The sequence below is a fragment of the Choristoneura fumiferana genome, chromosome 5, assembly GCF_025370935.1.
Source record: "Choristoneura fumiferana chromosome 5, NRCan_CFum_1, whole genome shotgun sequence".
Lineage (NCBI taxonomy): Eukaryota > Metazoa > Arthropoda > Insecta > Lepidoptera > Tortricidae > Choristoneura > Choristoneura fumiferana.
Window position 1 is genome coordinate 500,430 of NC_133476.1, and position 24,768 is coordinate 525,197.

General features: G+C 38.9%; 5 protein-coding genes across 7 annotated transcripts in view; 3 read left to right on the forward strand and 2 right to left on the reverse strand.

The window, feature by feature from the left end:
- Window positions 1-9,380, forward strand: part of LOC141427872 (SEC14-like protein 2) — a 37,247-nt gene extending 27,867 nt beyond the window's left edge. Inside the window, exons 6-10 of the mRNA XM_074087461.1 lie at window positions 3,389-3,527; window positions 3,916-4,115; window positions 4,963-5,108; window positions 6,500-6,648; window positions 7,295-9,380. Coding sequence (XP_073943562.1) covers window positions 3,389-3,527; window positions 3,916-4,115; window positions 4,963-5,108; window positions 6,500-6,648; window positions 7,295-7,410 — 750 coding nt within the window. The 3' untranslated portion in view covers window positions 7,411-9,380. The remainder of the gene's footprint in view (window positions 1-3,388; window positions 3,528-3,915; window positions 4,116-4,962; window positions 5,109-6,499; window positions 6,649-7,294) is intronic.
- Window positions 9,381-9,734: 354 nt separating this feature from the next.
- On the reverse strand, window positions 9,735-11,723 carry LOC141427874 (thioredoxin domain-containing protein 17-like). The gene is made up of 3 exons (XM_074087464.1): window positions 11,313-11,723; window positions 10,631-10,712; window positions 9,735-10,429 (listed from the first exon to the last, which is right to left on the reverse strand). Exons 1-3 carry the CDS (start codon window positions 11,455-11,457, stop codon window positions 10,285-10,287), a joined length of 372 nt encoding a protein of 123 aa, XP_073943565.1. The 5' UTR covers window positions 11,458-11,723; the 3' UTR covers window positions 9,735-10,284.
- Window positions 11,724-12,032: 309 nt separating this feature from the next.
- Window positions 12,033-14,554, reverse strand: LOC141427893 (thioredoxin domain-containing protein 17-like). 2 transcript variants are annotated; one of them, XM_074087488.1, is made up of 3 exons: window positions 14,317-14,554; window positions 13,219-13,300; window positions 12,033-12,283 (listed from the first exon to the last, which is right to left on the reverse strand). In XM_074087488.1, exons 1-3 carry the CDS (start codon window positions 14,459-14,461, stop codon window positions 12,130-12,132), a joined length of 381 nt encoding a protein of 126 aa, XP_073943589.1. In that variant the 5' UTR covers window positions 14,462-14,554; the 3' UTR covers window positions 12,033-12,129. The 2 variants fall into 2 exon arrangements, with proteins under 2 accessions (XP_073943589.1, XP_073943588.1); XM_074087487.1 differs by lacking the exon at window positions 14,317-14,554 and adding an exon at window positions 13,831-14,073.
- Window positions 14,555-14,653: 99 nt separating this feature from the next.
- On the forward strand, window positions 14,654-17,599 carry LOC141427883 (uncharacterized). 2 transcript variants are annotated; one of them, XM_074087472.1, is made up of 5 exons: window positions 14,654-15,283; window positions 15,375-15,506; window positions 15,776-15,960; window positions 16,139-16,292; window positions 16,382-17,599. In XM_074087472.1, exons 1-5 carry the CDS (start codon window positions 15,202-15,204, stop codon window positions 17,476-17,478), a joined length of 1,650 nt encoding a protein of 549 aa, XP_073943573.1. In that variant the 5' UTR covers window positions 14,654-15,201; the 3' UTR covers window positions 17,479-17,599. The 2 variants fall into 2 exon arrangements, with proteins under 2 accessions (XP_073943573.1, XP_073943575.1); XM_074087474.1 differs by having other exon boundaries at window positions 15,785-15,960.
- Window positions 17,600-18,925: 1,326 nt separating this feature from the next.
- On the forward strand, window positions 18,926-24,290 carry LOC141427892 (PXMP2/4 family protein 3). Its single transcript, XM_074087486.1, has 4 exons — window positions 18,926-19,196; window positions 19,353-19,445; window positions 19,548-19,833; window positions 20,713-24,290. Exons 1-4 carry the CDS (start codon window positions 19,108-19,110, stop codon window positions 20,812-20,814), a joined length of 570 nt encoding a protein of 189 aa, XP_073943587.1. The 5' UTR covers window positions 18,926-19,107; the 3' UTR covers window positions 20,815-24,290.
- The last annotated feature ends 478 nt before the right edge of the window (window positions 24,291-24,768 follow it).

A 24,768-nucleotide genomic window follows, 5' to 3' on the forward strand; every position in this document is an offset into this window, starting at 1 on the left:
TAGAGCAGCCTCAGGCCGAGCACCGCGAGCCGAGCCATATTTTGTCGGTTTTTTGGCCGTGCTCAAAGGAGCCTCAGTCTGAGCCGTGCCTTTGGCGTCGTCTCCACTAGCGCGGCCTCGGAGCGAGGCAGCCGCTCGGCCCGAGGCTGCCTCTAGTGGATACGCGGCTTACCAGCCAAGATGGCGTGATGACAGCATACCATACCTAACCTACTCAAAGTTACTTTCAATATCACGTTAATTCAAGTGACTTGCGGTGCGGAGTATTTTTATAGATTGTGTAATCCCAATTGTTGCACTATTTCTAAAAAACCTTACGGCATCAAAAAGTACTTCAATGCATACTTTCTCTCCTAACGAGCGTTTAGACTACGACTACCGTCGACCAGCGGAGCGGTGAGCGTTTTTGCTGTTCATTGCGCGGGCGGTCGAGTGACTAAGTATCTATAGATTTAGTGAAAAAAGCTTTTACACAGGCCAAGTAAAAATCAACCTAATGCCAATGTCATAAAGACTTTGACATTGAAAATCTTTTCTCACTTTTACAATACCTACCTGACTTGGCAGCTCACGCCAGTGATGGATAATGTTCGATTTGAACATGTATGCCCCTAAACGGATATTTCACGATAAAATATAAGTTATCTGCGCTGTGTGTGTTAGCTCATTGAATTGTATAGGGAGCGATATTGTTAATTGTATTCTTACTAATACTATAATGCGAAACTAACTCAGTCTGTCTATCGATCTCTTGACTTGACGGTCATCTCAACTCTTAACGCTAAAACCGTTGAATACGTTTTGCGTTCAGACACAGATATCTTATCGTATCTGCTTATTGTGTGACACGCTTTACACAACCAGTGCCCTATTAGTGTAAGTTTCGGTTACAAAATACGTCTCGATCGCGTTCGCGTTAAAATCTCAATTTGTATACAAATACGAACAGCGCCTCTAGCGGAACGTTTGCGATGTTCGTGTTTCCATACAAATTGAGATTTTAACGCGAACGCGATCGAGACGTATTTTGTAACCGAAAACTTAGACTGAGGGTACAGCACGCCGCAATGAATAGAAAACGCTCCCAGCGCCGCTGTCGCTGTGGTAGAGCGGTAGAGCTGATAGAGCGGCAAAAAACGCTGAACGACGATATTGCCGCTTGCATAATGCATAAACACCATTATTGTGCGATCATGGTGTTATGGTGTAAAACCAGCGCAGGGCAATTTATTGTCGATTTGCCCTTCGCAGCGTTGCCTAATACATGACGCAAAGAACAAGGAAGTTCTTCGTGACGACTATAAAATGTACGCCTTTTGTTTATTAAATGTTTTTTTTAATTGTATTTAACTATGAACTTTATTATACAAATGTGTACAAGAGCCGTTCACAATTTTATAATAATTCCATCATCTATCTGTTTCATGTACCTATACCAGCAAGGCTACTACGAAACTCGAAGTTCGTATCTTACCGTCCCTCTCGCTCTCGTATTAAACAGTATAAATGCCTGAGGGACCGCACGGCACGAACTTCGAGTTTCGAGTTTCGTAGTAGCCCTGCTGCATTATTGAAATCCTGAGTCATACGACATATTTTTTTTTTATTTTACTTGCCATGCTCGTATGTTTCAAGTAAGATTTCATTCCCTCGCAATAGACCTATCCTCCCAAAATCAATTTAAGTCCAGTCAACAAAAAGCTTGTACATATTTAAAATGGTTTTATTATACTCGTATTTGATACTAGTAGTGAATAAAACCTTAATAATAACAAAAATATTCGTATGTTCTGCTAAGTCATTTATAAGTACTTACTTGATTTGTAACTCTTGATGATGCTTTACACAGTATCTGATGAGTTACTATAACAACAACAAACAAGTGTTTGAAAACAAGACAACGGGAAAGTATTTTATTGCTAGCAAAACAAGCGAAAGTGGAGAATGGTTTCGTAAGATCGTAAAAATAAATGAATATCGGAAGACAAAACAAAGAACTGCGAAAGTTTTAGCTGCAGTTGTATTGTGAATTGAGATACGTGGACCTGTTACTCACCTACTAACAATGGCGGTAAAACTATATAGAAATGAAACGTCCCCACACTGCGTACATTTTGCTTAAAAGAGGGGCGCTGCTAACACTGAATATTCATATGATAGATATTACACCTACTTTATACGGAAATCTCGGTGTACGAGTCCATTCGCACTTGGCCGTTTTTTTTACAACGATGTCAAAAATATTCCACAGAAATGTGTCAAGTATGTAAACCATCACATTTGATTTGATTTGACAGTTAAAGCAATTATTGATTGCTCGAAGTTAATAAATATACCGGTTTGAGATTGGTCATACAAATCTTTAGACATTGTTATCGGTCATAAAATATAAGTACACACACACACACACACACACACACACACACACACACACGCACGCACGCACGCACACACACACACAAACATATCACGCCTGTATTTCCAAATGGGGTAGTCAGATCAGAGCACACGAAACGTTACCGCTTCTAAGCCACTTTTAGCAATTTTAGGTTTAAATCATGCATATACTTAATTACTCTCTCGCACACGTTCAGTTGAGTCGTTTTGCAGTTGTATGCATGTTGAAATAACTTAGCGTAGCGTATTTGCCAAGCTTATAATATAATTCGAGCACAGCAATTTGTATGTTGCAAACCAAAAATAAGAGTCGTAATGTTTAATTGCATTGCAACTTGCAACCCTTCATTTATATTCAAACGGTAATTTTGAAACTTTCGGAAGGAACTGATGTCACCTCAGTGGATGTAGAAAGATCATTCAGATCCTCTTGTCCAGGTTGCCAGATTTTAGAAATGGCAACCACAAATGAAACCAACATTGAGTATATAGGTAGTGTAGCGCCACGAGATTTGAACTGAATGATTTCACACACAGCTACATGAAAAACTGATTGCATCGTGAGGGGAGGCTCCAATAGAGAGATCTCTCTACAGGCAGGTGTTAAATGCCTGGGGACCGAAGTCCGAAGGACGAGCGTCGGAATTTGTATATATGCGACCGCGTTGAGAAACTTCGATAGCGCGATGTAGAACATGGTCGGAGTTTCTATTGTTGTTCACTAGATGGCGCTAGGAGTCGCTACAGCATAAAAGGAGAATGAACGAAATGAATGAGTGAATGTCAAAATGACATGTTCTTGTGTGCGTGACCTCAACTCTGGCGGCACTATACCTGTACTTTTAATTATCCCATACAACAAGTCAATATCTAACTTCTCTGTAAGATATGATATTGGAAAAAGTAAATAGACACCTCTACTTGATGACCTTCCTACCTTGTTTTCGTCATTCAAAAACTTGTCATTTCAACCGTCACCCCTTTGCACCAGGTGACGGTGCTGTTCGACCTGGAAGGCTTCAACATGCGGCAGTACGCGTGGAAGCCGGCCGCAGAGATGGTGTTCACGCTGCTGCAGCTCTACGAAGCCAACTATCCTGAGATCCTCAAGTCCTGCTTCATTGTCAATGGTACGGAACTTAAACACCCTATAAAGTGGGAGAAACCTTTACTGAGTATCCACTGTTGAACTTGGCACCCATTTAGATCTCACTTCTTTTGTCGTTGAAGTCAACAACCAAGGCATATATCATAATATTGAACTTGGCTCTCATTTCACTATATGTTTTGATGGGTTATGTATGTTACATTAGAATCAAGTTTCACATTATCTTTGACGACTGTAGCAGAGTCGATAGGTGGCAATATAGTGCGGTAATGTTGCCAAGTTAGAATATTGTCAAAAAGTGAAATTATAAGGCCGAATTAAGTCCGGACACATTCCGACGTTACATGAAAACATTCTTTGCTTATTGGCGCACTATAAAATCAACTAAACGTTTTATTTCCCAATTTCAGCGCCAAAAGTATTCTCGCTAGCGTTTTCGGTGATCAAAAAGTTCATGCACGAGTACACGATCTCCAAGATCAAGATCTACGGCTCCGACGCCAAGAAGTGGCAGGCGCAGGTGCTGCAGCTGATCGATAAGGACCAGCTGCCCGTGCACTACGGGGGGACCGTCCTCGACGACAACGGAGACCCTCGCTGCGGGCTCATTGTGAGTAAGATGCTGTAATGGTAAGAAAACATTATAGAGAACGGTCCTCACAGGAGGAGAGTAAAACCCTAGATGATAGTTGTACAAGTCAACGCACGTAAAAAGATCTCTGAGTGGTTAGTGGAGAGGATACGTTTTGCGCATCTGTCAACTAACAAGCCAATGGCGTGTCGTGACGGCCGAGCGCGCGCTCCTACGCAACTCCTGCGTCCCCCACTGCTCCGCCACCAATTCGGTCCGTATTTCGCTCACTGCGCAGGTATATCGCCAGAAGCTCTTTTTAAGTGCGTTGATTTTTATATAGAACGTCTTTATTGATAGCACCTTAGATTATTACAGTTGGATTGTCGCTGATAGTGATAGGTACAAGCAATATGCGACTAATCACTGAGTGGCTAATTGGCATACTAATCAAATCTTGCAAGTTAAATTTGACCAACTTCCAGTAGTCAGATTGACTTGAAATTTAGAATACTTATGTAAATCGCTTGACAATACAATAATCTAGTACTTAGTGACATCCTGGTAGTCCAGCCAGGATCGTCTCCGCAGGACGGAACTATTCAACGGTTAATAGCATCAACTTGAAATTTGGTATGCAAATGTAGTTTGGGTGACAATGCAAGCACAGTCAACAAAAAGTACAGTCAGCAAAAAAAGCTTTTATTACAAATGATTTTTTTATGGTTAGGTATAGGTTATTTTTATTTTGTTCTGTCTATGTCAGTAACCTCTAAAATGACCCCACATTACATTTTTGCTTAGCTCTGCTAAACACGGTCATATAGATAGAGTCCGACTCGCCCTTGGCTGGATTTTTTGTTATTTGGGCATGGGTGTGTTCCAGGTGAAGCCAGGAGGAAAGGTGCCGAAGAGTTTCTACCTGCGGAACGCAGCTAACGATGCTGACAAAGAGTACAAACGAGTCACCATCAAGAGCGGTGAGAAGCATACGCTGGACCTGCTCTGCGCGGAAGGAGACAGCGTCCTGAAGTAAGGAACTTCTTGAACTGGGCCTGTACTACGAACTGCTAAATTCGAGCTTCGTATCTAGCCGTTCCGCTGACTAACTAACAACTAACTAATTTGCTCAGGGACCCAAAGAGGGTCTTGGCCTCCGAAACGAGAGCATGCCATCTGTCCCGATCGTGCGCAGCCTCTTGTCAGTCGTCGACTTGGAGACGTCGCAGATCCGCCTGGACACTGTCCTCCCAGCGGTACCTGGGTCGCCCAACCGGGCGGCGACCAGCCGGTCGTCCCACGTACGCTCTCTTGGCAGCCCGATCCTCTCCCATTCGTAGTAGGTGGCCGAACCAGCGAAGTCTGTGTGATTTTGTTACGCCGATGATGTTGGGTTCAGCCACCAGCTCCTGGATCTCTCTGTTTTTACGGATCCTCCACGTGCCGTCGTCTCTCTTGACAGTTCCGCTGACGCTAATATTATTTAATACGAGATAGAGGGACGGTACGATACCAACTTCGATTTTCGAATTTCGTAATACCCCCCTGTATGAAACAATTACTTTGCTTCGGCGATCTTATGATAGCACGAAGTTTATGCAAGATGTGTACATGCAGTTCCTCCACCTCCACACTGTAAGAACACACATAAATCACACAAACCCATCTATTCACCAGATCACCACCACCACACTAGACTGACGCGTTTCGTACTCAACCAGAACTCATCTTCAGAGCAACACAAGCGTTCATCGTGGTACCAAATGTTAGACCAGGATATAGGAATAATAGCAGGGATATAGGAGGAATGTGAGGATATAGAGGTTAGATTTTGCAGGTGGTAGGACCTTGTACAAGGTCCGCCCGGATTGCTACCACCATCTTGCTCGCTAATCCTGCCGTGAAGCAGCAGTGCTTGCAGTGTTGTGTTTCGGCGTGGAGAGTAAGACAGCCGGTGAAATTACTGGCACTTGAGGTATCCCATCTTAGGCCTCTAGGTTGGCAACGCATCTGCAATGCCCCTGGTGTTGCAGATGTTTATGAGCGGTGGGGTCTCTTACCATCAGGAGACCCACTTGCTCGTTTGCCAGTCGAATAAAAAAAAAAGATTGTTGTACAGGGTGTTAGAGAAAGCGGTTAGGAGTGGCGGCACTCCGCACGGTCTTCGGCCAGCTGTTTGACTTCTTGATACGACACGACCCCACTTCTTCCGGTCAAAATACTTAGGTCAATCTTGGTCTTCCTCCGCCTCGTTTTCTTTCTACTTTTCCATCCAGTAGATTTAAAAAAAGTAAAGAACTGGGCTGATCTCCTATAAATCAGCCTAGTTCCTATAACTTTTTTAAGCCTGCGGTTCCTTTATATCGCAGTTCCCTAGGGCCACTAAGCCACTATGTCTGCTAATTGAAGCTTTCGTTCTCCAGATGGGAGATAGGCGTGGAGCACCACGACATAAAGTTCACGATCAAGCGGCGCGACGAGGAGGGCGGCGACCAGCTGGTGCTCGGGCCCAAGAAGGTCGCCGAGGGGCCCGTCGACGTCGGCGTGCTGCCCGCCACCGGACCCTCCACTTGTAAGCCCACAGCTGGCAGATCGCAGAACTAACTTAATCTAACGTCCACTTGCAGGCTTTTTAATCTAGGTTTAAATGGTCTTAAGTCCTTTCAGATCTATACAAGAACTGTCAGTTTAAGCCTAAAATCGAGATTTAAAAAGCCTACAAGACGTCCTAAGACTCGGCTCGCATAATTGTTGAAAGTTCATAGAGTATTTAATATTTATCAGTGTATTGTTTTTCATAACTAATTTTTCTCTGACTCTTGTAAAAGTATAATAAGGTACTCTGTGCTTGTAACTGTTCAGAATTGGCATAAAACAAACCTAACCTAACCTGTGCAGTTTTTCTCTGAATCCATCAATTGTTGAGAATTGTTTTTTGATTGTTTTAAAACAAACCTAACCTATTACCTATAGATAGAGTAGGTACTTAACTTACTTTGGAGGCTCTGGGTTTGGGTATGGCGAGTGCCTTTAAAAAAATAAGTCTAGTGGTCTAGAATTTGACCCATTACCTTCCCATTAAAGATAAATTTAAGTTAGGTAGGTACATAATAGATTCTAGATCACTTCATTTTTTTCTTTTTCGTTTTTGCAGAGTAGGTAGTCAGAATCAGGTTTTTTTTTTAATTCTTTGGCTCATTTAATTGTTTCTTTAACAGATTCAGTGATATTCGACAACAAGGCTTTCCTGCGCAGCAAGAAGATATTCTACCATATCATCATGACCATCCCCGAGCGGGACCTCTCTCTGAATATCGAGCCTGACGACCCATAAACAAACTAGAAAATATAGACTCATTTGACTGTAATGCATTTTTACAACGACAAGGTTTTAAGATTTCATAATTCGCGCATTTACAGACTTGCAATTTTGAGGTGAATTACTAATCAAATGAGAAGTAATTACAATATTGTGCGCACATATCAAAAACAATTCAACAGTGTGTAAAGTTCACAATCCGGGCCCCCGAGGGAAGTACCCCAAGCCCTCTCATTTGGAGAGGATGCCCAACAGCTTACATAAGAGAACTGAATACGGTATTTGACAACTTCTGAATTTGCCATATCTTAATATTATTATGAAAATATAGATATACAGACAGTATTTAGCGAAGAGAAAACTTAATTCGGTTGAAAATTGGATTTATAGTGATTTTTTGACGCTTTTCTCTATGCGTCAAGTATGGCGCTACTGGCGTGTGACGTCACATGCCAGTATGTCTTTCTCTGTCTAATCTTGAATTTCAAACCTTTATAACTTTGTTATTTGTAAAGGTAGCTTAAAAATTGTTTCTCTATTCGATAACAGGCATTGTGTAGTTTTAATTTATAAAACACAAACAAAATAGTCAAATACCGTATTGTTATTGTTATTACTTACTTATATTTTCTAGAATTAAGACCGGTTAAAAAAATTAGCTGCCTTGACTGAATTAATAGTGGAAAAAATGCAGCTGATGCGTGGGTCGGATTTTGTGCAGCCGTTGATGCCTGGTTATAATAAATTTAAGAAAATAATTGATTGATCTCTCTCAATCTGTTTCCAAATGTTGTTATATTGGATTAGGGTTTGTTCAGTTGAGTAAAATCCCTCCACCGTCAAAGAAAGTTGAAGATGTATAAAGTCTAAGGTCTAAATTTGTATGATTATGAAATATTCATTTCAGTTCAAGTAAAATTCGGGATTACGAAGGCGTATTGCCGCCACCCCCAGAGTTAATTTTCCTATTTAGGGGATTCTGTGATAGTTTATATATAGTTTTACTTTAAAAAAATCTGGTATCTCGAATCAATAAAAAAAGTCAGCAAAAACCTTTGAAATATTGTTCATCAAGTTCATTAAATTATCGATTTTGAGGTACAAGTTTTTTAAAAGTAGTGGCGACGTTATCACAGCCCGCGGCATGTGAGTGTAGCGCTGACAGTGACAGCCGCGCGCCAATCAGCGCTTCCGCTTGCCAGCCCCGCCCGCCCCGCGCATCCCTCAGTCCCCTACGATACCTTATTTGTACTTTTGCGCATTAACGGCCACCGTTACACTTACGTGCCTCGTGCTGTATGAGATACACGATGCTCATACGTCGTACAGTATTGATTCGTAGGCTAGCGCGCGACCTTTTCATCGTCCTTAAAGAGTAGGGTTGGTTTCCTATCGAAAGTACCCACTTTCCCATACCAACTGCATAGAATATTTGTTTTTCGTTTTAGAGAATCAGCAGAAGCGAAGATTAAAGATGAATGAGAAGCCAGACAGGTACTGTAAAAGTAGACATAAGTACAAGAACTGTTTGTTTGTATACCTACTTGTAGCTAAAAGTGACCTATTATAGTGCATAGGTAGGTACGTTTTATGTGTAGGGCACTGTACCTACCTTCAACTACAGAAATTATTTTAAAACAAAAGGTGCAAGGTCCGCCCGGATTGCTACCACCATCTTGCTCGCTAATCCTGCCGTGAAGCAGCAGTGCTTGCACTGTTGTGTTTCGACGTGGAGAGTAAGACAGCCGGTGAAATTACTGGCACTTGAGGTATCCCATCTTAGGCCTCTAGGTTGGCAACGCATCTGCAATACCCGGGTATTGCAGATGTATATGGGCGGTGGTGATCTCTTACCATCAGGAGACCTACTTTCTCGTTTGCCATCCAGTCGAATAAAAAAAAGGTGTAAGAGATATAAAGATATTGTATATGTTGAAGTATTTTTTATTTTTTGTACGCAATTGAATAAAGAAATTATTTTTAAAGCGGTTTTTTATCACTTCCTTCATTCCTGTATTGTACAGTCACCTGCAGCTGATGCCTGTCTCCGTGTATGAATTTCTTTAATAGCCGTTTATTAAAGGTATATGTAGAAGTGAACATTTATAGTAGACCTTAAAACAGCTCTACTAGAGCAAAGATGCAAGTTAAGAAAAAAATTATGAGTAGTCAAGGGCTTTAATTCATGACATGATTTTCCTTGTTACCTAATTAATGCGATATCACTATGACATTTACTGTGAAATGGTTCCATGGAGGCTCATGAACATGAATTAAAGTCCTTGGCCGTACAATGAACAGTAGCAGCAAAAGTGGACGAAAAGGAAGAAAGAAAGAAAGAAAGAAAATACATTTATTCGGAACAGTGACAGAATAATTACATAGAAGTTACGAACGTTACGGTGCTCAAAATTCAAGCTCATTAGAGCCACCCGGCAACCGACCAGCACCGCCTCGACTTTCGGCGGCCACTTGCTGTCGACGTGTCCCAGAACAGGAGTGGACTTCGCGCGGCCCAGGAATTTACGAGTAGGGGGGATGAAGAGGGGTGGAGAACGCCGCATCGCAAGTGTGCGGGCAGCGAGTGGTCCACTCGCCATCCGCGCGTGGCCACCTCGCGAGTGAGGCGATCCGGTGACGCTACGGAGTTGATGTAGTGAGCGCATGCCCATACAAATCCATATGAAGAATACTAACCGCTCGAGGCGAGGCGGTGCTGGTCGGGTGCCGGGTGGCTGTAATGAGCTGTGACCTTAACACGCCTCCACTGTCAAGGTAATAAGAGAATGTTTAGATCATTTTGAACACCATAACCGCTCATCTACTTCTGCTGCTGACTGGACAAACTTTTTCGTCCTTATCGATGGAACTTTAATCAATAAAAGCGCGTTATGATTCAAACAGCTTTGCCAGCTTGTCCCTGTCGATGCACTCGGCCTCCTCCAGCCGCGGGCCCTTCCACCGCAGGAGGGTGGGGATCCGCCGGATCTTAGAACGGCCGTCTGTCCTGAACACGCACTGCGGGTCCCTGTAGCTGCAAATATATTACTGACTTAATTTCACCTGCCCTGCCCTGGGCACAACATGCTGCATGTATTTGGTAAGCCTGATTTTCAGGCGAGAGTTGAGGTGCTAGCTAACCTAGGTTATCGTTTGGTAATGGAGTAGGGACTATATAGGGGGCCAGAGCTCGCGTCAAAATCGGATAAAAGTGCGCCTCAGGCCATCTACTTACAAATCTCGGGGGCCGCAATCCACGTGCACAAAGATGAGATCTTTCTTCACATCATTCAGGCAGGCTCGCACTACCGGTTCCGCTACAACGTTACATACAAAAATAAAGTTTTTAACGCATATTTTACTTATTATACAATTATACATAGCTGCGTCGTACCAACAACGGTTCGTAAACAAAAGATTTCCTTTGGTGAATAAGATAGACTCGAGGATGGATTTATGAAGTAAAACCTTCGATATCATTGATATATCAGCCGTAGGACGTCCACTGTTAGACATGGGATCCCCCATAAACATCCAGTTCCTTGGGTAAGAAGTGGCCAGTATCCTGCATCCACCGTGAATCCACGGCTTTGGCAAGATCATCCGTCCATCTCGTGGTGGACGTTCTACGCTGCGCTTGCCAATCCATGGTCTTCATTCAAGAACCTTCCTTTCCTTTCTTTGACTTTGAACTTCTTCTCCACCGGCCATCGTTCTCCGAGCTATTGCCCTGGCCATTGCCGCAGGAAGTAAAGCATGGTTTCCACCGCGAACAGAGCGGACTCAACAATGATTTAGTTTAACTTAAGTTCATCGACCAAAGGTTTGGTGGAAGTACGTTGAACTGAGTCCGTACGGAGTCCACTCAACTCGCGGTGTAAATTGGGCTTTAAGTTGGCTAATTCTTAATTTCTTACCTACGACACAATCCGGACACCAGCTCGTAACGCCATCGGGCAACTTGGAGTCAAAGTAGAACAACACCGGCGGCCCATTCGGGTCGATCCTGTTTGTAAACTCCACGAACTCATCAAACCCCTTGATAGACACGTTAGTAACCATTTTGAGTGAGCGCTCGACTGAACTCCTGCTATCATTATCTAACTGATATCTTACTGATAACTTATTTATAGTTAACAATGACTCTCCGTTTTAACTATGGTGTGCAAATAAGCGCAGCTTAATTTATCTAACATATTACATATTTGTTTTCTGCTTTGTTAACTTTCCACTAAATGTATAAATGTTGATGTAAGTATATCAACCCATGCCTGCACTAATGTATCTAAATAGACTTTATACAGCCCTTGATACAGCTAGCTTTTACGTTAAGTATTTAACTGGGAACCGTGGCGGTATAAAATTTTAGATTATGTATGCCGGCTCGACAAGATAAGGCAAAAGTTGTATCTAAACTGTTTGATATGATAACAAACAGTTGTCACCCGACTGACCAAAGAAGGATTAAGTTTTTTTCGATTTAATACTTCAGAACACACTTTAATTTTTGTTTAATTTTTTTTCTTACATTCATCATTAGAACATTCCTGAGAAGGAATTATATTCGGGATTTCGGTTATTGTCGAAAGGGTAGAGACGCGTGACTGCAAACAGCAAAATAAAATTTAAACAGCCAATGATTAATGAGTATATATTTACATTCATATAAAGTTATATACACCAGAGATTACATCTTGAGCAGTAGCAAGGCTCCATACGAGCTGGAATAGTATTCTATTCTTCGTCCTCAAACATCATCTGTAGCAAGTCGCGCTTGTTGCACTGGCTGCCCTCGAGGCGCTGGACCCCCTTCCACTTGATGAGGGTGGGGATCACCATGAGCCTCGTTCGGGCGTCCGTCCGGAACGGGCACGCTTTGTCCTTCCAGCTGCAACCAATGCCGACAGGTAATGAAATTTGTATTCTTCGTTTTTTTAAGCATTAGAAAAAAGGTAAGCGATTATTTATTGAAAAACACTTTTGAAAAATAAGCCACAGCAAATATGTAACAATTAGCAAGGAAAAAATGATCATTTACATTATTTTGGTATCATAAGTAGTTACTGATTTTTTTAAATGTATTTCAATAAAAAGACTCGTCAACCTTTTTTCCTCATTTACCTACCCTTTTTCTAATGCAAAAAAAACAAGTATAGTGTATTGGAAAATGCTGATGCTGGATGCTGTACAAGTTTTTATTTTATAATATAAATAACACGGGACAACTGACACTAATGAGGGCTATCGTTTTTTGTCTCACTAGATGGCGCACTGTTGCGTGAGGTTTTTAAGTATGGCTTTCAAAGTATGTTGTTACGGGCGTGAAAACAAAGTTTAGATTAAAATCATATTTAATACACCTTAAAACCGTACCATAAAAATATCGAGCATACCACAGTGTTGCATAGTTCCCGTTTCGTTCGGAAAAAAGGGAGGACAAAGGTTTCTGAAAAACAAAACTGTCTCAAAACACAGACATTAATTGCCCCGTAACGCATATTTGCCATAATTAATTTCAGGTATTGCAAAATATTCACAAAATTATTCTAATTATAAATAAACCCGCGTTGCTTACCCAAAAACTATGACATTTGACATTTCAGAGACCTCACGCTACCCTCTAGTGGTGAATTTATATGCGATAGCCCTCATTGAACTAATACCAAACTAAGCAAACCTTGTACTATAAAATGAATGAATGATGAATAAGAAACAAACATACACAAGCTTTTTGTCTATTTTGTTAATTTTATTTTAAAATTACTGGATGTGATTACATTTTGTTTTTTATTCATTTCCAAGCATCAATCAAAACAAACTTACTATTCCCTGTTCCCAACGTCCACATACGCAAAAGTTATACTCTTTTTCAACTCGCTCAAGTAAGCCTTCACCACAGGTTCAGCTGAAACAAAGTAATTCAATTAGTCACTAACCACTATATATAAAACAAAGCATTGGCAGACCTCCCACTAGGCGGACAGACAACATTGTGAGTTGCAGGCAACCAATGGATGCAAATGGCAAGTAAACATTCTTTGTGGCTTAAACAGTGTTTATAAACAAATGATGCCTAATGAATACCCGCTTAAGTGTAATTCAACCACCTTTATGCATTAAATATAATCAACCATGTTTGATGTTTTTGTTTCAGAGGTTCCCTCTATGGGGCTGATGTGGTCACCCAAGTGTTCCGTAAGGGTCGACAAATATAGAATTTTAAATAAAAAGAGTGGTGACTTCTTCCAGCTGATCATGACTATACAACTAAATAGTATTAGTAAATTTAAATACAAAATTGTTAGTACTATTTACTTGTACATTATTGGGTCCTGTCAAACAATAATGCTTGGTGTCAGACACACATAGCACACTAAAATATCTCATATATAAAATCTCTTTTCTCAGAGATGAATTCTATTCAAAAATAAATACCCAATTGGCAATAAATGCACCAGCCTTGGCCATTATCCTTTTTACTGGATAGAAAAAAAAAGTAAACATCTCTACAGTTTTCAGGTAAATTCTCAATGTAATTGGTGTATTCCTCGTAATTGTTTAAATTCAGAATTTCCTTTTTGATATGCCTCTTAACCATGGTTTACTTTGGCATTTAATTCAATTTATAGTGACTTCATTCAAGTAAAATTGGAAAATTAGGTATATAAATAAGTAAATAACACAATTCAATGTCAAAGACATGTCAAAGTTGCACCAAAAATATAAAACGTAATTTTTTTCGATGTCCAAGCTCCGTCTAAGTTCACATCACAGAAAGTTTTAGAACATTGTTATAAAATTTTAACTTGCACTTTTTTACTCAGACTTAACTTTATTTGCATTTTTTTACTCTACATACAATGTAGATAATAATTTAGACAGTTATCGGAGTTATCCAAAACAATATAAATTTATTGATACCTTCCACGCAATCAGGACACCAACTATCACCGCCAGGCAACTTTTCACCACTGAAGAAAAAGTATACCGGTGGGCCAGCGTCATCAATGGACCCAGTATATTTAGAAAAATCTTCGAATCCCTTGATTTCTACATGAGTCACCATTTTTTATTGTTTACAAATATCACCACCCCACAAATATAAGTATGATTGACGACCGGACCGCAGCTAACTTGAGTATGACAGGCGTACAAGAACAAGAACCACAGAGTACATTTTTATATAGGGTTACAAGAACGATAGTTAATCAAAATCATCTGACTGCTCCGTCACTGTCACGTGTAATGCCATATTCATAGTCGCGTGAACAACAAATTGAATAACGTGGCGTCTCCGTCACTCACGGCACCTAGAAATATTGCATCTCTTTCATTACAGCTAATACCAGTGGAAAACGCAATTATGTAAACGCCACTTAATGAAATGATTACTCGAGATATTGTTAAAACAGATCAATATTCGAAGAAATTTTTAGTTAGATTCTGTGGTACACGTTCCTTTACAAGCACTTTCAAAATTGTTACCATTTAGGATCTAATTCAGGTGCATTTGTTTCTACGTAAAACGCATTGTTTTAGGCAAACTATTAGATTTATTATTTATTATTCCCAAATAGCTACATTAGCTCGATTTAAATGCGGTTAAAAAAAAATGCGGTTGCGTAGAATGAATCCGGGTTATGTACTTTTTTTTTCAAATGTCGTCGGCCATGACAGTTACATGTTTGAAATTTTGAATGTTGTGAATGCGACGCTTGATTTGATTAAAAAAGGATATTCTTATTTTTTCCGTGCTTATTGGAATTGTGTTGTGAATATTGTGATTTTATTTGTAATTAATGAATTATGATGGAGGAAACAACTCTGCAAAAAACGTCCTACCAGCCGAAGACGATGGCCGAGCTCCTGCCCGATCTTGCTTTGAAAGGTATAATAAAAACTGATGACAAAAGATTATTTTGTACTCGTTTTATGTTGTCTAGTTCATTCACTAAACTTCATATCTTAATCTATTCCAGGAATCATGTCTAAAGATGATATACTTACGCTTACTGGCAAGAAAAAGCCTCGCCATACGATGGCAACCAATCGAACTGCTGAGAGGGCCGTGAAGCCTCTGACCATGGCTGAGATGAAAGCCGAGATAGAAGGTAGAGTGCCCATAGATCTGTAATCTCGCACAACCCTATGTTATGGTGGGAGGGTTCCCTTAGAAGAGTAAAACAAGCTAGGACTCTTTATCTCTATTTATTCTTTAGTGCACCTGTATGATCCTCAGAGAATTTGTCTCCCAAATTTCAAGTTTAGAAACTATATTTTGCTTGTTCCAGTGGTTAGTTAGTCATGTCTTTTACAGAATGAATGATTACATAGATTAAATACCTATCAAAATATTAACAGACTTTAAATGAATTAACAGCTTTTACAGGCCGTACCCCGGCCAGGCCCAAGGCTGCCACATCAACCAAGAAAAAAGGCTGGAACTCCTCCATCAAAGTTGATAAAAAAATAAGTCACACTGGAGATGGGAAGCTGCACAACAATGTGGTTAGAAAAGTTCTCAATTTCCAACCGCTTAGACCAGCACCTCCACCACAGACCAGAGTAGGTTTTTTTATATATTAAGTATTTTTAAGTTATACTGAGAAACCTGTTTACCAACCACCTGTTTTGTTTTTCATTTGTTTTAGTTAAACTAATTTGTATGCATTGTTAGTTGTATTTTATTGGAGCTATTTGAATTCTAAAATCGGTCTTGTATTAAACAGATGCTTTTTTTCAGCCAACTACGTATACAAGGATGACCATGATGCCCCCTGTGCCTAAAACGCGAATGACTATGGCCCCTGCAGCACCCCCCAGAATGACTGTGTCTGCTGAAACACCCAAGTTTCCTAAACCAGAGCACAGGGCAAAAAAATCCCTGTACATACAAGGTAAATTCCTATCATAAATCAGATTTACTATTTACATGTATCTAATTTGAATGTTATAAGTTATAAATTAACTTTTTTTTAATTTTCAGCAAAAACCAGTGTGCGCATCAGTGGTATATGCAATATACCAGAGACACCTGAGGAAACCAAACCTGCTAAACCCAGAGTTGCTGCAGCTAACAAAGAAAACAGTTCATATTCTGCTAACATCAACAGAAAATCCATTGCCCCAAAGCTGATTAACCATAAAAGGCTGCTTCCACCCTCTGTGCCAGACACTCCACTGTCCAATGATTCATGGAAATCGGGAAGTGATGCCAGTTTCATACAGAAAGAAAAAGAAATCCATGACTCTGAGGAGAAAACAAATGCTGTTCTAGACAGCTATCCAACACTTGAGAACATTGCAGAGGTTTCACCACCAGTCTCAACACCTTTCCGGGAGTACAGACAAAATAAGGAATCTTTAAACAACTCCAGCATTCTCGAAAATTCTAATGTTGAAAATGACACTATCATGTGTTTTGACAAACCAGCGGCCAGTGAGGCAGTCAATGAGAGGGAGGAAAGTGTCATTGTGTCTCTCTGCGACATGTTGAAAAAAGCAACTGTCAATAACACTGAGACCCAGACATCGGAACTGAAAGAAATTTTACAGATTGAAAAACAAACAAGACACAACATTAAAATGATTAATGATGGCATTCAAGTGCTCATTAATATCAAAGAAACACAGCAAAAAGCATTAGAAGACATAATCAAAAAGAAAGGACTACTCATTGAAAACAGAGATGGAAGACATATATCTGGCAGTGATAAAGATGTCACTCTGGTATCTAATAATCTGCCTCCAGCAGAGTTTAAGAGTCCAGAAAAGAGTCCGGTGCTTGGTCGACACTGTTCTGTTATCAGAGCAAGTCCTAAGTCACCATCTTATAAAATACCAAAGAAATCAGCATGTTTACGGAAGAAAGTATTTTACAAGTCAATGCCTAATGTGTCCGATATGAGTACGCCGGTCAAAATAGATGGAGGGAAAGCTTTGAACATGTACTTGAAAATGAAGGAGCAGTTACATTTCCTGAACACGCCCGTCGTGAAGGCGCGGCCCGCGGTCCCCGACACGCCGGCCGTCACCTCGCAAAACCTCAAAATGCAATTAAACAAATTATATGATGAGAGCTAATAGTTAGAATGTTTATCAGTACCTACAATTATGATAATATATCAAAAGTAAATCTTAGCTAAGTTAGATGGTATTGTAATATATTATTATTTTTATTTTTAAATAAAGGGAATGAATTAACCATGATGAGATAGAAATGGGGATTTAAAACTTCACTAACTGTTGCTGTTACTTTTTCCCAGATCAGTTCAGTGGTTCCAGATACTCTCTATGTACGTAGTTACATATAAAAAGTTTATTTCTGTGTCCTATCAAGTAGCTCGAGATGTTGGAAAGGACAATTGACAGGACAGTTTTTATCCCATGGAATTGCATAGTTCCTGCAGTATAGCGATAGAAGAATTATTCTGAGATGGAGTCACGGGCAACAACTAGTTTGGAATAAATTATCTTTCTTTATGAAGGAAAGGGACATGAACTCGTAGAAAGAAGTTCACAGGTTATCGATTAAATATCGATTTGTATATAAACAAAAGGCACAATATACTAACGTAACAAAGAGTTAGTTGTGTGTATTGTGCAAAAGGTGTATTTTGCCTTAGTGTTTCGATGAGCTATCGATAGTTTGAGCAAAAGCGATAGTTCTCGATAGTATCGATCTCTTTTTGTGCAATACTTACTATCGGTAATCAAAAATACTATTGAAAGTATCGGTCTTGACGACGAATGAACTATCGATAGTATTGCTTTTCAATATTACATATTCTATCGATAGTTTTAAATAATCGATTGTTACCGTCATTTCAATAGTATCGGTTGCGTCTACACTACACACATTACGTGCCCATTTTAATAATTTGGTTTTTATAAATAGCTGAACTTACCATAATGCAAATTCGTTAAAAACTATCACTGGATAACTTGATACAAAACAAAATGCTATTTTGCCACTCACCTCTTTAATTCTTATCTTGCAATCTTTCTTTTACAAAACCGATAGTATTGAAATATAGGTCAATAATTCAATATCGATTGTACAAAAGTATCAATACTATCGATAGTTTATGCATTTTAGACAAGAATAGTATCGATACTTTCGATAGTATTGCACTAAAAGATATCGATACTATAGATAGATAGACCTATCGATATTATGGCCTTTTTCTAATTAAAACTATCGATTGCAAACTGGCAGCACTATTTTGCCGTCTGTCAGTGTTAAACTGTAGGGCTACTACGAAACTAGAAACTCGAAGTTCGTATCGTACCGTCTCTCTCGCTCTCCTATTAAATAGTATATGTGTCAGAGGGACCGCACGACACGAACTTCGAGTTTCGTAGTAGCCCTGCTGGAAAAACGGAACGGAGGCCGGCTATGGGGAGTATTTAGAATGCTAGTATTTGGTTAGACTTTTAAGAATATATTTAGAATGCTAGTGCTTAGACTTCTAGCATTTAGACTACTATCTGTGGAACGGAGCGGCCTTTGTACTTTGTACTTAAAAAAAAATCTGTCAGATTCACTGTCACTTTAGACTACCGACTTTACGTTGTTGATAAGTGCCGATAACTTTATCACATCAATTCGGAAATAACACTGCACGTCATTTATTTACAACTAACTTCCATAGTTTAGTAATTACTTTGAACTTGATCGCGCCAGTTGTGAACCTGCGATTATTCACAAAAATGTCTTTATCCAAACCAATTATGAATCTAGTGGCTTCGTATTTGCAAAACCTGTATTTGAATCCCATAAGAACGAAAGCTATTACAAGGTAAGCAAGATAATAAGTACGTTTGACCTGAAATACAGAGTGCAAAGTCTTTTCAACTACATAACTTCCGTATCTTAGATAATAATTACGTTCGAAAATGTTACTAGTGAAAACCGAGTTTCTAATTTGAATTGATGTTCCTGAACATGTTTGCAGCTGTGTGGTGGGGTCTGCAGCCAGTGTGGCGTCCCAAGTCGTGGCCGGCGATTCAGTACGGTTGGACCCCGTCCTAGCTTTTGGATTATATGGGTAAGCTGACATGCTATCGATATCATGTTTGTGAAAAGCTTTTGATGTCAAATACCTCAATGACTATAATGTTTAGCAAATCAATACTTTTTATTTCGCCAGGTTATTGTTCGGTGGAACAATTCCCCATTTCTTCTATGACCTTGTGGAGAGACTGTTCCCTGAAGAAGTCGTAGCATTCCCATTGGTGAAAAAGCTACTATTTGAGAGGCTTATATTCGCGCCACTCATGCAGGCATTCTCTCTCTATACACTGGCGAGGTTTGAGGGCAAGAATCACTCGGCTGCCACTAAACAGCTGTATGCGCTGTACTCCACTGTTCTAGAAGCAAACTGGAAATGGATGACCTTGTTCCAAATTATCAACTTGGCATTTGTCCCGCCAATGGTAAGGATATTTTGGATCTATCCTATTTTAAATGTGAAGGATTGTGACTCATTTATGCTAAAATAGCCACTTTAAAACCTAGGCATATTATTTTATTAAAGGTATAATACTTTTTATCCTGAAATATGGTATAGTTCCTATAGGGTAGTGATAATCAATTCATTGCAGACAAAGTAGCAAGCAATATCTGGTAGATATGCCATGAAGAGGTATACTTTGTATTTAATGTTTCCTGTATGTTAAACTTATAAAGCACCATGCATTACTGGTGCATTCATGCAATGCATTGATGCATCAAATCAGATTGAACTATACTTGTTTTGGATAGGTATTTAACTAAATGTAAACAAACTTCAGCTGTCAGATTTGGTACATTTAAGGATTTTAAAACATTTTTCTTATCTATCTTTGTAATACAAACTAGACTAGTGTATTTCAATACAGAAATGTTAAAGTTTAGATAGTTTAACAGGGGAGGGGGAATTTCAGTGTTTAAGACACCAATTGACAGTGTTTTGTTTACATTTAGTTAAATGCCTATCCAAACCAAGTATAGTTCCCTATTCTGTGGTAATTACTAAAAATCCCATTTTAGTTTGATGTCTAAAATACAAGTTAGCTCTCCTGCTGTCAATGTTTATTGTGTTCTTTAGTAATAAATTAATCTTTCGAGAAGTTAAGTTAAAATTTGTAACAGACAGCTGAGAAAATTAATAATTATATGGCTTTTAGCCATGTGTGGTTGTTTTTTTAGCTCATTATGACATATATATTCTTCTTATTAGGAGTTCTGTGGTCTTCACTGTGCTTAGGAAGCGTTAAGGCATGCTACCAAACATGCTATTAAATTTTACTTTATATTTATCTTTTTCCTTTCAGTTAAGAGTCCTGTTCATGAATCTGGTTGGTTTCTGCTGGGCAATGTTCCTGGCCAGCAAAAGACGGCAAATGACCCAGAAAAAGGAGGACAGGAAAGACTAAGTCTGAATGTTATTAGTTTTAAGTGGTGGGGGCTAACACGGCATGAGATGCCGTCGAGTTGTTGAACAATTATATTCATATTTAGCTACTTTACTAATGGGTATATAAGAAATAACAACACATGGTTATATACAATAATTCTACAATTATTTTGATATAGATTTTTACTGCCATTAATTGGTTAATATTCAAGCATTTTGTGTCAAGGCTCAAGTCAAACAGATTATTCTCAGTAGGATGTGTTACTTGGACCAAACTAGACTCAGCATTGGCAAGTCTTTCGCTTCGGACGCAAGGTAGAGATGTGCAGAGTATGAGTTTTGCTGACTAGCCGACTTATCGGCGCTGAGTGAGATGGTCTAGTCGGCAACGCCAATCATTGTCGGCTAAGTTCTGGTGCACTCGGGAACGTTCGTTTCGATCCAACATTCGCGCCACTGTCATGCGTTCGTGTTTTCACAATGTAGTCTTATTGTTGTCTTAGATACGCAACTTGTGCTCTTCGTTAGTGTAATTTGCAGTAATTCTTATTTGCCGATCATTTGATATCTTTGCAAACTGTACCTAAATATGGCTGGCTAGTTGGTACATCTCTAATACCTAAAATTTTTACTTGGACCATCATCTCTGTGAACAAAATCCTGCTGAGAGGAGTGACTAGAAAATGCTGAATATTGACCACTTTGTGGAAGTATTATCGGGCCAACTAAATAACGACCCGCTGAGGTAACTTTTTACAGTGACATCACATTTGATAATGAAATCATTTAGACACTGAGAATATTCCACAGTGGGTCAGGAATCAAATAATTAGAAGGGGTTGTGGAGTGGAGTAGGGTTACCAAGTCTTGTTATGCCAGTACATGTTGATGTGTCCTGCCCTGCCTGAGGCGTCCTGAATAATTTTAAGAAGCCTCTCGAGTTTTTAAAACGCCCTGATACCTAAGTATTTTAATTCGCGCGCAAATTTTTTATTTTTTTCGCGTCCTCTAAAACGAGATTTGCTAGTTTTTCCAACTTCAAATCCTAGTTTTTTGAAATTGTGATTGGCAACCCTATGATGAAGCAAATATTGTTATACTTTCTATGAATATGAACACAAATACTTGTCAATTAATATTATATAAGTAAAATGAGGGTTTATTGCCTTTATCACTTATCATAAATTATATTTATCCTAATCTCTATTATCTTGTTAGGCAATAAAGGTCGTTTCGGCCTTGATACATTCCAGTGATGTTAAATGTGTATTTTTGTACCTAGGGTTAAAAAGGGCTCATATACAGGGATCGGCCTTGAGTAAGTCTTGAAATATGTATTTTATTATACAGGTATTTTTATACTAAATTGTACTTAGGTAGGCCCACTGTCAATTCTCTATCGGTATCCTGTCACATGTATTTTGCAGGTGGTAGGACCTTGTGCAAGGTCCGCCCGGATTGCTACCACCATCTTGCTCGCTAATCCTGCCGTGAAGCAGCAGTGCTTGCACTGTTGTGTTTCGGGGTGGAGAGTAAGACAGCCGGTGAAATTACTGACACTTGAGGTATTCCATCCTAGGCCTCTAGGTTGGCAACGCATGTGCAATACCCCTGGCATTGCAGATGTTTATGGGCGGTGGTAATCTCTTACCATCAGGAGACCCACTTGCTCGTTTGCCATCCAGTTAGAACGAAACGTTTTGCGGCGGTTATTTATTAACTATAACTCATTCCTTCAATACATACATATATGTGACAGGAAACTGCAATGCTAGTAGAACTATCACAAATAGGTGCACTATTTGTACATATTTTGGTTATTTTTTTAGATGGATGCCGTCTCCGTCTATTTGAACAAAACAAACAGAGACAGCATCGCATTGATCCGTCAGATAAATTTAATCAATGGATGGTGAAACAGGGGGTAAGTGTATTAAAATGTCTAAACTTTATATTTTGTAAAAATACAGTCATGGTTTGTTATATTTATAATGTTATTGGTGATTATTGCATATGGTATCGGTATCTGCTCAAAGTTTCAACAAAAACCTAGCATTATGAAAGATCTATTTACGTAGCTAGACAGTGATATCTGCCTAAATGAACTTTACTCTCTTTGAAAACTTTATATTGGTAACTAATATGGTCGTTTGGGTGACACTATTTACCGGCACGGACAATACCGACCCGATATTTCGTGGACACGTCCATACAAACTGGTGTCAAACTGACAAGAGTTTCTATGGGTGTGTCACAAAATATCATGTCGGTATTGTATGTCCGGTAAAAAGTGTTGTTACCCGTCGATTTGAGTAGACTGAATTGCTTACCTCTGGCATGTTATAAGTCAATGCAGGAATATTTGATTAAGACTATCATAGAACTCTTAAGATAACCAGTCTTATCAGTCTAGGTTAGTCACACTAGCACAGTTGAGGTTAAAGGTTGCACACTAATATCTCGTCAATGTATAACTCCAGACAGTTCAAAAGTTCAAACGCGAAGTGACAGCGACAAGGAAGTAAAGTGTAAAACATTTGACGAGGCTGTGCCTATAGTAGGAAGAATTTGCATCATGTAATCAACGTCATATGCGTAAATAAGTGATCACTTTTGTACCTTGTCGCTTTCAGTCAGTACATAATTTCGTATGGCTTTTGAAACATGACATTAAAATGACAAAAGTGACCACTTATTTATGACGTTGACTGTACCTTTGGAACCTTTTCACAGTTATTTCTTTAGCAGATTATACTGGTATGCCAACTTCTTTGCACATTCTCATCGTAACCTAATACCGTGAACCATTATTTAGATACCTAGCATTTGTTTTTTAATGGTCTTTACAACTGTTCCTTAGCCCCTCGCATGTTTAGGCGAGGCGCTGATCAGTGACAAATGTAAGGCTCTCTTTGTATTTTTTTTAATCAGCAGAATTTGTGCTTATTAAAACGGATGAGACTAGAATTCAGTACTTTTTTTAGTTTGTTTTATACGAGGGGTTAGTGTACGTATGTATAAAATACCAATAGCCCGCCAGTCAACTGATGTATTTTTTTACCAAAACTTTTTCTGTTTTCTTAAGGTGCACTTTGATAATGAATGCCGCCACAGAGTTCAGTCAGAGCCTCCGATTAACTCGATTGCTTGTATTTCCTTTCGGGTATATCTATTAGCTTTTACAAATTGATAGCTTTAAATTACTTAATTTATTGACTGGTATCTTCATATATTTTCTCAATGAGCAGGATATGTCTAAAATAAGCAATGAAACAAACATGTCAATGGTATCTATTCTATTTGACAACAGCAATTGGATCCATTATATTTTTTTAGTTTTTGTCTACGCCGCATATATGCGAAACTTAGTTCGCCAAACGGCCGCAAAATCATTTTTATATTACATGTATAGTGCATTTATCGAGATTCGTTACAATCAAAGACTTATATTTTATTTATTATTGTGTATATAATACAAAGGTATTTTGTTAATAATGAGTATTATTTCATTATGTCCCCTTCAGAATCTTCTAATTAATTTATTGCTTATTTCAACCGTTTTTCACATGTTTCATCAAAAATTGTGTCTAAATATTTAATGACTAAACAGCCACCATTCTATATTAAATGTTATTTTGTAACTTTCTTGTTACAGAGTAAAATAAATAATTGCAAATGACTAGAAAAATTACTAGATTTGACATAGTGTAAATACAGTTTTTTTTTTCAATAAATATATTGCACTTAACAATAAAATTATAAATATTTGAGTATTTTTGGTACTGGTAGAGCTTACGTCTAAAAATAATTTAAAATAATATTACCAACAAGTAAAAAATAAACGTGTAAAAATAAAAATAAACCTTAATTATCACAAAATAAAATAGGTTTTTGACTGGAATGTTTTGACTTCTTTGACTAGATAACAGGAATGTAAAAGTCCATTATATAACTGAAATAGAAAAACAGTCAG